Source organism: Callithrix jacchus, chromosome 13, assembly GCF_049354715.1.
Source record: "Callithrix jacchus isolate 240 chromosome 13, calJac240_pri, whole genome shotgun sequence".
Lineage (NCBI taxonomy): Eukaryota > Metazoa > Chordata > Mammalia > Primates > Cebidae > Callithrix > Callithrix jacchus.
The window spans coordinates 55,333,956-55,347,270 of record NC_133514.1 but is presented as its reverse complement, the minus strand read 5'-3'; the positions used below and the strand labels follow the sequence as shown (position 1 = coordinate 55,347,270).

The 13,315-nt window shown below is 39.0% G+C and overlaps 1 protein-coding gene across 16 annotated transcripts in view; it reads left to right on the top strand.

Moving 5' to 3' along the window:
* The window catches only part of PTPRM (protein tyrosine phosphatase receptor type M), an 866,690-nt gene that overhangs the window by 213,740 nt on the left and 639,635 nt on the right, over positions 1-13,315 (top strand). For all 16 annotated transcript variants that reach the window (XM_054243977.2, XM_078347758.1, XM_002757062.6 and 13 more), the window contains exon 2: positions 345-467. In XM_054243977.2, the coding sequence (XP_054099952.2) occupies positions 345-467 (123 nt within the window). The remainder of the gene's footprint in view (positions 1-344; positions 468-13,315) is intronic.

The window sequence follows — 13,315 nt, the reverse complement described above, 5'->3', positions numbered from 1 at the left end:
TGGTCTAGAACTCCTGACATCAGGTGACCCACCCACCTTGGCCTCCCAAAATGTTGAGATTGCAGGCATAAGCCACCATGTCTGGCCAGGTGTTACCTTCAGTTGGCTTCTACCAACATTAGATTGCTTTTGAAGAACTGCGTAATACGGTGGTGTGGGTGAGGCATGGTTAATGCACACCAGCACTTGGCAAGGATTCAGTAAGTGTTGGATGCACAGCTCCTGAGAGGAAAGACCTAATCAGATTTAGTTTGGCATCAATTCTAATGCTTCCTGCAATCATCATAGCTTATCCCAGAGGTCTGGTTGGTATTTACATTATTTTCTATTCTTTAACATTTTAGGTGGCTGCCTCTTTGATGAGCCATATAGCACATGTGGATATAGTCAAGCTGAAGATGATGACTTCAACTGGGAGCAAGTGAACACTTTGATCAAACCAACTTCTGATCCATGGATGCCATCAGGTTTGCTTTTAGTTTTAAGTTTTGTTTTAAAATAAAGAGGAACACAAGAGTCTTAATCATAGTATGTGTTCATCGGATATTGGTTAAACAAATGAAGGTGTTGGTCTTTGGATGTGGCAGTCAAAATAGGATTAGCTAGTGAGAGTGGTGCAATTAAGAGGACAGGTTATAGGAGTTTTATCTCTCTCCCCCTTAAAGTTTGAATTATATTTCTTTTATTTGCAAGTATACCTTAGCTAGATTAGTGGGAATTACCTAGTTGATCTTTTCCCAAGCAGCAGATATAAGAAAAAGATTGTGATCTCTTCTGGTAAATGTGTCTAAGGGATAGAACTCTAGTTGGGGAATCCAAATAACAGTCTCCATCCATCACAGATAGGAGACCTTGGTGGCAACTTTTCTCAGCCTTAGGGGCTCACTTGGCACCTGGGAGATCTAGGGGGAATCCCCAGTGATCTTGAAAGTGTTCTGAAGATAAAATGGCAATACATAAATATGGGTATTCTTTGTACTGAAGAAATGCTTAGTGATTTTCTGATGGGTGTAAGATGTGTTCCACTGAACATCATAAAGAATTCTACTTCTTACTGGGATCAAAAGTAGGAAGATGGTGACTGGTGAATGCTAATCAGCTTAGAGCTTGATTATTGCAGTGGACCCCTTTTCAGGCTATGACATTGGACATCCCTTTAAGGACTTTAGATGTGCAGATCTGATGATGAGTTTGCTCTATTCAGGATTCAAACTGTGAAATGTGTTGTTCTGATTTAGATTTCAGATACAACACAATTCTTATACTTTTTAATAAACACCAAGTTTTTCATTAATGCTCCTAAGTGTAGGAATAACTACATTAGTAAGTAATCTTATAAAGGCAGTTTTTAAACGTGAAGTAGAGTTTAATTTTCTCACTAAGCTTCGACACTATGATGCCCACTGTGTTTCTGCCCTCTCCTTCCCACATTTAACTTCTTATAACTTCCAAGAAGGGAGCATCCATTGAGCTGTTTATCACTATGACTTCACTGGACTTCAAAACTTTTCTAGCTGTTGGTTATTTCCTTGCAGCTACAGCTCACACTCTTCTTTTCTGTCTCTCCTTGTATGTGTGTGTGCTGTTGAATATGACTGTTTAAATCAGCTCTAGTTGCTTTTCCAAATTCCAGTTCCTGCTTCTGTTCTTGTCAGTGATAGGGAGAGGGGAAGAGGAAGACACAGCTGTGCTCCTCCTGTGGGGCTGTCATTTCCCAAACAGGTGTCTCCCCCTGACAGCCTTTCGGGTCTTCCCTGCGTTCTCAAGAGGATCCAGCCTGCATCCAGAGGGCTGGGTGGGCTAAGGCCGTGAGAGTGGGGAGGGCCCTTAGCTTTAAGTCCTGGTAGATTGCCCCAGAAGAGTGTACTCACTCTTGCTTTGTCTATTAACTTCTCGTTTGATAAAAAGTTTGAAATATTTAACATTAGGTAGTTAATTTCATTATTGTTGTTCTTAGACTGAAACTTGACTTGAAAAAATTAACTTTTAAAAGGAAGCCCAAGTATTTCAGAATCTTTTCTAGCCCCTCCTGATTGTATTTTTGGCATGAGATAACTCACCTCCCTTGATAAATGAGGCCAAAGAAATAATTTCTTGTCATCATCTTGTCCTTTTCTTTTTTCAGTGGCCCATCTCAGACTAAGCTGTCAAATTTAAAAATACTAAAAGCATAGGTTTCTATCACAGGCCATTAAAAAAATGGTAATAAAGATCAAAGCCAGTTGTATCCTGGCACAGCCAGTTAAGTAATTGAAAGAACAAAGGTGAATGAAAGGGAAGTGATGTTGTACATATATGGCCTTTGAAGGCTCTTCTGACTTCAGAAGAATGACGTGGAGGCATTTATATGTTTTCTTATTATTTATTCTTCTGTTGACTAATAGAATACTTGATAATTACTATTAGGCCTTTGTAGCATAAGATCTCTGAGTGTTATGTCTTGTAACACTTTCGTCAAGTCTGTCTTATTTCTGATAGTTACAGAAGGGGTGTGCTCCACCTTCACTCCCAAACAGATTGCAGCTCATTGTTTGGACTTGAGAGTGGTTTAGGTGTCAGCAGTTGAGTGAGGAAAGGGAAGGACTGGCAGTTTCCCCACCCCGCTGGCTGTGCTTATGTGCATAGCTGCACATGGGACTTCTGAAAACTGTCATTGCTCCATCAGATTAAATATTTTTGCCATAATATAGAACTGAAAATACTGGTATTTCTTTTTTTACTACTCATTAAGCAAATTTTAGTCATTAGAAATTGTTTTTGAGCCCCAGTATATACTAAACCTGGTGGTAATTATTGTAGGAGAGGAAGGATTATAAGAAATGATTCTTACATATTTTTGTAACCTTTTTCCCCAGGTAGATTCTACTGTTGACTAATAGAATACTTGATAATTACAGGTAGATTCTACCTGGGGAAAAAGGTTACAAAAATATGATTAGTGACCAATTTAAAATGATATGTAGTTAAGTGTGCTGTAGACTGAAAGTATTCTAAAGGCATTTTCTCAGGGTAAACCCAATTTGTTGTAAAAGAATGTGGAGATGTGCCCAGCTGACCCATCGACCAAAGTGAGGAGTTACATTCTCAAAGCAATATTGTTAGAAGTGAGGAAACAGCATCTTATAAACATGCATGTACTGTCCTAAAGTCTAGATTTTTAAACTGAGTTTCCAGTATGTATATATAGCCATAAGTGTTAAATGCTACTTAGTTTGAGGAGTTTTTACCTTATTTTTCTTCTCCTTTTCCATTAATGTGTGCAATATGATTTATTCCTTTCAAAAACAGATTCCAAGACTGGCTTTCCCATGCTAAAACAGAAATGAAGCTTAACAATTTCTCAGGGTAAATGGGTGGGAAAAATCAGATAGAACCATAGCTTTTTGAGGGCAAATTTTTTACCTTTATGTAAAATATTATTGGATTTTATTTTTTCATTTGTATGTGTATTTGTCTCATGTATGTAGGGTGGTTCCATAACACTTTAGGCCAAGAGTTGGTGAACTGTCCTGCTAGTCGGATCCAGTTTGCTGCTAGTTTTTGTGTGGCTTGTAAGCTAAGAGTGGTTGTTACATATTTTAATAGTTGAAAAAAAGCAAAAAGGATGAAATTTTGTGATGTGAAATTCAAAATGCAAAGTTCACAAGTAAAGTTTTACTGGCACACAGCCACACTCATTTGTTTAAATAGTGCCCGTGGTTGGTTTCAAGGTACAGTGACAGAGTTTAGTAGTTGCAGCAGAGACTGGGCTACAAAGTCTAAGATATTTATACACTTTGGCCCTTTACAGAAAAATTTTGCTGATGCCTGTCTTAGACCATTTTGGCATCAGTATGTAATTGTTGTTTTGGACCCGTGGTTTATATTGTTGTTGTTTTCTATGTTCATAGAATTATTAATATATAAACATTTTACATTTTCTCTCACTTCCAGAAGTTGAGAAAAGAAGACACGATTTGAAATTTTGTCTTTTGTTTTCTTAAATTTGCTATCTCTTGAAAAGCATTGTGATGTGATTTTCTTTACTTTTTAGTACCTAAATCTTTGTCACATTCATGGAATTCTGATAAGTAAATAATTCATCAAGGGCTGGCTGAGGTGGCTCATGCCTGTCATGCTAGCACTTTGGGAGGCTGAGGTGAGAGGGTTGCTTGAGTCCAGCAGTTTGAGACCACTGTGAACAACATGGGGAGACCCTATCTTTATAAAAGAATAATACCAATTATTTATCAAGATGAATTTAGAAGTTATGGCAATGAGAGACTAACATTTCATTCTAATTTTTTGCTTTTTACTTTTTCTGTGTCTTTTTAAAAGTTAGTGCTTCAGTGTGTAGATTTCTTTTCCTATATCCCTCATGCATGAGGTCATTTTTAACCACATTTAAAAAATTAAAATGCAGTTCGGTATGCAGGCTGGCTTGATAACTACTCTGGAGCAGTGACGTTAGCTCTGGAAATACATATTTAGGGCAAAAAAAATACTGCTATTCAAATTTTTGTATTTCAAGTGAACATTTCTGTTATAGTAAATTAAACTTTTCTGCTAGCTCTGATCCATAACGGTTTCCTTGATGGTGAAACTATGCCAAACCTAGTTTCTCTTTTATCAGTGAGTAAGTGATTCATTTCATATCAGTTGATCTTCTTTAGTAGCAATGGGGAAATTTCTTTTCTTTCTTTTTTTTTTTTTTGAGACAGTCTCCCTTTGTCATCCAGGCTGGAGTGCAATGGCATGATCTCCACTTACTGTAACTTCTGCCTCTGGGGCTCAAGTGGTTCTCCTGCTTCAGCCTCCCAAGGGATTACAGGTGCCTGCCACCATGCCAGGATAATTTTTGTACTTTTAGTAGAAAGTACACTGTGTTGGCCAGGCTCTTTTCAAACTCCTGACCTCAGGTGATCTGCCTGCTTCCGCCTCCCAAAGTGCTGAGATTACAGGCGTGAGCCACCACGCCTGGCACCTCCCCCCTCCCCCCTTTTTTTTTTTGAGGTGGAGTTTCACTTTTTCACCCAGGCTAGAGTGAGATGGTACTATCAGGGATCACTGCAGCCTCTGCACGCCCTCACCTCTGTCTTGCCCTGGTTCAAGGGATTCTCCTACCTCCGCCTCTGCAGTAGCTGGTACTACAGGCACCCACCACCACACCCAAGTAGTTTTTGTATTTTTCATAGAGATGGGGTTTCATCACATTGGCCAGGCTGATCTCGAACTCCTGACCTTAGGTGATCCACCTGCCTCAGCCGACCAGAGTGCTGAGATTACAGGTGTGAGCCAATACGCCTGGCCTGCAATGGGGAAATTTCTTGAACTTTAGCATAAGGATTACTTTGAGCACAAGAATCTTGATTAAATTCCAAATAGTAATCTGGAATATTTTGTTAGTACTGTTATATTCTATCACTTTATATACTGTATCACATTCTATACTTTACATAGATTAAGAAGCATTAAGAAGTGTTTTATGATGTAAAAACACCTAACTAGTTTGACAATGTGGTATTTTGTATATTTGTGCTTCATTGCTCCAGTTCTATACAATTGAAACTTAATAGATTCTACGTACTTAAAAATATAACCCTGTTTTATAAACTAAATTAAATAATAAAATTCTTTTACAATATTAAAAATGTAAAAATATCTTATAACCATAGCTGTTTGATACTCATGACATCTACTTATTTATACTCTATGTTGTCTCCTTAAGTTTGCTTACCTCTAAAAAGGCTGTAATTAAGTGAAACTGAATAACAGTGTTGGGAAAACGTAACTCTTTTAGTATTTTTCCAGGTAGTATTGCATGGGAGTACATAAAGCTCATTTAGCAATCCATGTCTGAGTTTTACCTATGGAGAATTGCGAATGCTGCTGTTGCTGCTAATTTTCATGGAGATATTGTGACTAAGAATTGAATCATGCTGTGTGTGCCCATTTGAAAGACAGAGAGGGAAGTACCAGGATGGGGCAGCAGTGTGCACTCTGTGTGATGACCCAGAAAATAGAAAAATGACTACATATATTGTTTAGAGTAAGTTTCACATTTGGGAAGGAAGATGGATTGACAGACAAAGTAATTGAAATTTTCTCTTTGGATGCATTTATCAGGCATATTTTCCTTGTGCTAGGGAAGACTTCCCTATTTATTCACACTTGGGGGCTCATTCAGGGCTTAGAGAGTAATGAAGAGAAGATGATGGTGGGCTTGAAAAGACTTTTCCCCTCTTAAATTTCAGTGTGTCTCCAGTAAGAAATGTTTTTGGCATAGAATATTCAGACATTGTCTAATTATCCTATTCATTCTTTCAAATCAGTCAACATTCAACAAATGTTTATTAAACACCTGCTATGTGCTATGTATTGTTTTAGATGCCTGAGATTTTTCACCAAGTGAAACAAATAAAGATTCTTTTCTTAGCCTACCTTATATCCGTAGACTGATAAGATCATTCTTGGTTGGGCTTACAATTATATGCTAGAAAACCACATTTTCCCATATTTATTAATAACTTTCTAGTGATAAGTATTTAAAAGGTAATCCAAAATATAGTTCATCAGACGTAGCACATGAAAGCATCAAATCTAGCTTTCTTCTTTAAAAAAAAAAAAAAAAAAAGAGTTAAAAAGTCTAAATCTTAGGCAAGTGGCAGCACAGTATTGTCAGATCAGTCTGCCTTAGAAAAAAAAGTAATCCTGTACATATAAATGACACTAAGCAGTTGACAACATTTATCCAGATATCCAGGGGAGAATGACAGCCTTCAGGTTTGCCCTTTGGGGTACCCTTGCATATTCTTCTCACTTGAGAACATGCATCTCTGAAGGGGCTAGTCTTTCATTTCAGGTGCATGCATTTGGATCTTTTTGAAATGAACCTGCAGGCTATTGGCCATGGGTCTACATGCCCTGCCCAGGTCAGCTGCTGGTTCTACCAACGTGTAGCTGTTGACCTTCACCAAGTTCCGCAGCTCTCACTTTTAGTCCTCTCATCTGTAAAATATTAATTAGTAATAGCTGTTCATGGAATGACTACCATGGGACTGGCTGTCTGTGCTAGAGCTGTGGCAATAGTTTCTAGCTTCTTGATGACTTAATCCCATGGAGCAGGCAGGCAGTCTATATATAGGTAAGTGGAGAAAATAGACTGTCAGGGTGGGAAGTGCCAAGAGTACTGAAGAGGAATCAGGATAAGGGCTTAGAGAGCAATGGGCATGGCAGACAGGGACACTTTTTCTGAGGATGAATCTTTGAGTAAAGACTTGAATCCTGTCAAGGTCAAGAGGTTGTGGAGGCTGAGTGATCCAGTGTAGGTAAGGGCATGGGTATGCTTTGGTGGAGGAAGGGGTGGGAGCCAGACCACATAGGATGCTAAAAACCATGGGAAGACGTTTAAAACCTGCTCCAAAGCGTTATTGACCCGGTGAGACCCAATAACACACACCAGGAGCTTAGCCTCTAACCCAGCCCAGCACAATATTCAACAGATTTATCCCCTTTATTAGCATTATTAAATAATTTAGAGGCAATGTGGTATGAATTCATCTCTTAGCTTAATTTTGACTCAGTGAAATTGGGCAGCTTTTGCTAAATTCTTATTTTCTCTTCTGAATGACAGCAGGTAAGAAATAGAAGATATAAACCTTCACCTAGTTTTTGATTGGATTAAAACACTGAAAGCTGAAAGAAGTCTATTAAAATACTAACAATATTTTTAAAAATGTAATCAGTATATTTGTTTCAAAACCCTATTAATATCCCAAGTGAAATTTTCATATATTTAGATGCAGCAGTGCCTATTTTTTAAGAGCCAAGGTTGTTTTTAATTTGTAAAAAATTAATATTAAATTTGCATACAATAAAATACACTGATTTTTTTCCTCTTCTCCTTTTATTGTAGGTTCAGGGGGTACATGTGCAGGTTTGTTAAATGGGTAAATTTCGTGCTGCTGAGGCTTAGTATACAAATGATCCCATTACGCACAGTGGTGAGCGTAGCCCCCATAGGTAGCCTTCCAGCCCACACCCCATCCCACCATCCCATGAAAGCAGTCCCCATTGTCTGTCGTTCCCATGTTTGTGTCTGTCCAACAGTATTTTTTAGCTGGATAGTAGGATTTTAGGTTATTGTCCCATCATTTCTATCTGACACATTTCCTTTATAATCAAGTCTAATTTTATAATAAAAATTAACACTTAAAATGTTTGGGAGGTAGGCATTGAATTTGGCATTTTTTAGCTGATTCTGAATAATTCCAGTGGCTGAACCCAAGAAACAAAAACTGTGTTACTCTCCTTCCTTGAATATCTCATTCAGGTGTCCACACTGAGGCTCCCATCTGACATCTAGCTGTAATATAATCACTAGTGAGCATTTGTCATCCCTAGGTCTTACTCAGACCACCTTGGTGAGGCTTAGAATGAGTTCACAGTCAGCTGTTATATGGCGAATGATGAGACAAAACAAAAGAAATTGGACTGGAGTTGTAGTCTTTCAGTAGTTTCAAAATTACAAAATTAAAAAAAATACCTTTAGATGATTATGAAAAAACAAACCATTTCAGGTCAGTGACCGATGGGGGGCACTTAGTGAAATGCCACAGGCTCTGTGTAGCCTCATTTCCACATGCATGGACACCGAGTGCCCCATCGGTGGCCCTTTGTGGGTTGTAACGGGTGTGTTAGGGAGGGCTCTTCCTGTGAGGGAGATGCTGGGTGATGGAACCAAAGGCGAGGATCCGTTTCATGTTAATTAGGAAGGAAGGAAGGATTTTAGTTGAATTACACATCTGATTTGGTGTTTCCTCCTTTTAAAAAATGTAGTAGAATGTTCACAGCAGCAAATTTACTACTTGAACCATTAAGTGTACAGATCAGTGCATTATAAATGCATTCACATTGTACAACCTTCACCATCATTCTTCTCCAGAACGTCTGTGTCTTCCCCCAACTGAAACTCTGTATTCATTAAATACTAACTCCTTCTTCCTCTTCCCCCAGCCCTGGCAACCACTGTTCCAGTTTCTGTCTCTATGAATTTGGTCACTCTAGGTAGCTTATGTAAGTGGAGTCACACAGTGCTGTCCTTTTGTGTCTGGCTTATTTCATGCAGCATAATGTTTTCAGTGATTCAGTTTTTCTATACAAAGACTTTCAGAGATTAAAGCAGTCATTCTTTAAAAAATGTTTTGATTTTTAATATCACACTGTTTCAAGGGGGCCAATGTCAGCCACTATATTATGTATGACCACTTATTTCTGTAGTTTATATTTAACATTCAACAAATGTTTTCCTTTAAATTTGTTCCAAATTCCTGTCTTGGCAGATTGGAAGCTTACAAGAAATAAGAAGAGTGGCTAGCTGTGTTTTAAATATTTGCTAAGAAGTATACAAATTAGCCTGTGTTTATAAATACGTGTTTTAATAGTTTTATTTCCTGCTTAAATTTCCCATAAAATTGTACAAGATGACATCATAAGAGTTATGTGAAGCCAAGTAATAGAATAAATAGGCTGATCATGACAGATGTTGCACATCTTTTAGTTAGGATCTGGTGGTGGAAGGGGTGAGAGGTGGGTGAGGTGAGGACTAAGGGAGTTCAGCAATGGGAAGTTTATGCTACCTTTCCTGAAAATATCCACCGAGGCTTCACTCAGCTCTCATGGCCTGTTCCACCTGCCGGGCTCCATAGTGCAAAGGACTCATGCGGGGCAGGGCCGATTTACCGAGACACAGGAGCCCATCTTGGCAATATGAGTCAAGAAAGGGTCAGTGGGTTTTGATGTAATGCTCATGGACATTTTCTTAGTCCCAGAGTCAGAGGGGTTAGTGGGTAGAGATGGGGCTGATTTTTGAAAACATTTTCTCCAAAGACCAAAAAGTCCAAGGCCTGAGGAAGACTTGCTGCTTGGGCTCCGGGTAGCAGAACAGTAGCCTCTCTTTTTATTATTATTATATTTATTTATTTATTTATTGGAATGCAGTCTTGCTGTGTTGCTATGTTGGAGTGCACTGACATGATCATAGCTCACTGCAGCCTCAAACTCCTAGGCTCAAGTGATCCTCCTGCTTGGGCCTCTGGAGTATCTGGGACATGCCACCCAGATACTCCACCAGTATGGCACATGCCACCATGCCTGGCTAATTTTTTAACTTTTTTAATGTGTATGTGTCTAGAGACAGGGTCTTGCTATCTTGCTCAGGCTGATCTTGAACTCCTGGGCTCGAGCAATCCTTCTGCCTTGGCCTCCCAAAGCACTGGAATTACAGGTGGAAGCCACTGTGCCCAGCTCAGTGGCCTCTCTTTACCTGGGGTAGATGTGGAGTCATAGGGGTTTGGAGTGGGCCATCACTATGTTAGCTGGCTCAGCCCACTCGCCAGTGGATGGTGATATTAGAAGATCCCTCACATTGACACCAGGATTGGGAAGGCCTTAGAATTTCTGTGTGGCCTAGGGCATTGCTTCTCTATATTCTCTTTCTGCCTCTGTCAGACCACATAATTATAGTATCCCCCATAAAAAAGTGGCCTTACAGACTTTCCATAGTTCAGGAAGACAAAGAGCCAAATACATTTAAATAAACAATTGTTAGGCCCAGATTGTCCTTTTCACCTTAAGACCAGGAACAAATAGAAATTCCTTCTGACTGTGAAAAGTGATCCTACAATTGAGTCATTCTTGTTATACCTTAACTAAAACAGAGTCAAAAGGCCGGGGAAAAGCACCCTGGACAACACCATTGCTCCAAGTATGTCATTCTCTGCCAGCCCAGCTGCTGAAGCTGCCTGCTGTGACCTGGAACCAGTTTTATCTAATAGTTCCTGAAATACCTGCTGTGACTCCTAAAACTCCTTTTATCCCACTACTTTACCCACCATCGTCACTCACCAATCAGAGTTTACCAGCTTCCCCAAACTTTTCTAATACCAATGAACTTTTCTTTCAAAACCATGTTTCAGCCTTTTATTTTTATTTTTTTGAGACAGAGTCTTGCTCTGTCCCCTAGGCTGGAGTGCAGTGCCTCTATCTCTGCTCACTGCAACCTCTGCCTCCCTGGTTCAAGCAATTCTCCTGCCTTAGTCTCCTGAGTAGCTGGGACTACAGGTGCGTGACACCACCCTCAGCTAACTTTTTGTATTTTTAGTAGAGATGGGGTTTCACCGTGTTAGCCAGAATGTCTCCATCTCCTGACCTCACGATCTGCCCACCTCAGCCTCCCAAAGTGAGTCACTGCGCCTGGCCATGTTTCAGGTTTTTATACAACTTCTAACCTTCTCTATTATTCAGATGTACCAAGACCACCTGGTCTGCATGTATGCCCAAATTGCAGTTCTTTTCTCCTGAATAAAACATTAAATTTAGAGATTTGTCGCTATATTTTTATTTTGACATTGACACTGCTTTTTCAGCCTTGCTGTGTGCAAGTTGCCATTCCGGGTACAAGGATGCAGTGAGACATCAGCCTATATAGTCTTCCAGGCAGTGTAGAAGTGGTGTTGCAGTGAATACTCTGGGGGAAGCTCCATTTGGCTGCTCTGAGCCCAAGGAGGCTGCTACCCAGATGGAGGTCAGTGGGGTGAGGGCAAGGGAAGGCTTCCAGGAGGTGGTGGCACCCAAGAGGGGCAAGAGAAGGTGAGTAATGATGCTGGAACAGTGGAAACGCCAGACAGAAGGACATCCTGTGTAAAGGCAGTGAGGGGTGGGAAGGGAGCACAGGTGTTCACAAGGCTGCCTGGGAATCTGCATGTAGTTCTGGGGACTGCCAAGTACATGGAATGGGACGAGGAAGAGGTCCAGACAAGGCGATGAGCTGGTGAAGGACATGAAGGAAGAGGCTGATTTGAGTGTTGATTTCTGGCAAAGGGAGAAGAAAGGAAAATACTTAACTGAGTATGTGTAGAGGAACATTTAGAATTTCTGATAAGAGTGTATTCAGAAAAGGTGTAATAAATAAATTTGGTTAGCTAAGTGAGTACCAAAAAGGATTTGAATATGTAGGTGAATACCCTTGTTCTCAGGAGATTCATGCTAAAGTGTTAAAAGATACGTGTTAGGATGTGTTTACAGAAAATAAGTGTGTATATGTTTAGAGAGAGAGAGCATGTGTGCAAATATGGTAAGATGTTAATAAGTATTATGTCTAAGGGAAGTATGTATTTATTACTTAATTTTTCTATACTTTTGAAGCTAAGCAAAATTTGCAGTATAAATGTGGGGCAACAAGAGACATTGATTGAGGTATACTGACTTTGTGTCATGCAAACACAATATTTTCCCACTAGTGTGTTTTAGGCAAAATACTATTCTGTCAGATTGCACTGAAAATATTTATTTACAGAGCCCAGGTTGACCCACGTCTTTACTTTCTGAGCACGTCATGATGGTCATTGGTCGTTATTGGAGAGGTTTAGTAGAGCTGATGGATAGAGCTGATGGACCTACATAACACTGATTTGGAGCCACTAACTTAAAGGATATAATTTTAGTACTTTCTAAAATAGGACACATGCTTCTCACTGTGGTTTTATGCCTCAGTGAGTGTCTCAAATATAAAGTTTCTTATCCTATTGGTAGATATTTTGGTAGTTAACTTTGTGGAAAAATGCATAAGAAATTATTAAATTTTATTTTTGGATACATGCTTGCATTCATTTGTATCCTAGCCATAATATGGGACTGAACACAGAAAAAATTATACAGAATTTATTGGCAAACTCCACTAAATGATTGTAGAGATCATTACTTTAAATAAGTTGCCTTTAATGCATAGTTTACTGGTATTTTATTCTAAGAGATTGTAATGAATTATATCTTAAAGAGATATTTAAAAGGTTAAGTGGTCAAAAGAGAAATAAATATAGCTATTTAATTAATTGTCTGCTGGACAATCGTAATGCTCTATCTGGTAGGAGGACAAATTGAAACAACTGATTATGCAGCAGTAGAAAGTGTCTAATTGGATATGTGGGGTAGCATATTAACAGAGTGGTACTTTTATAGAAGGTGTCACTGAAAATTTATTTTTCAAATGACCGGTTCTTAATTGTATACTTTGGGTCCTCTAATATAGGGTTGTTTCTTAATTGTATATTTCCTTGTTTTGTATCTTTTCTTGAAAGAGATATGTTTTGTATTCTGTTATCCATAGAAAATGTAAAATATTGAAATTCTGGTATAAAACCTGGAAGCACAGACTGGGTTTGATCCACTGCCTTTCAAAGTAAGTGTAAATAAATGAGGTTTCTGGTAGTCATCTTTGGAAATTATGAAAACCATCGTATGCCTTCTCATGACATGTCTTTTTTCTCTGTTGAATTGA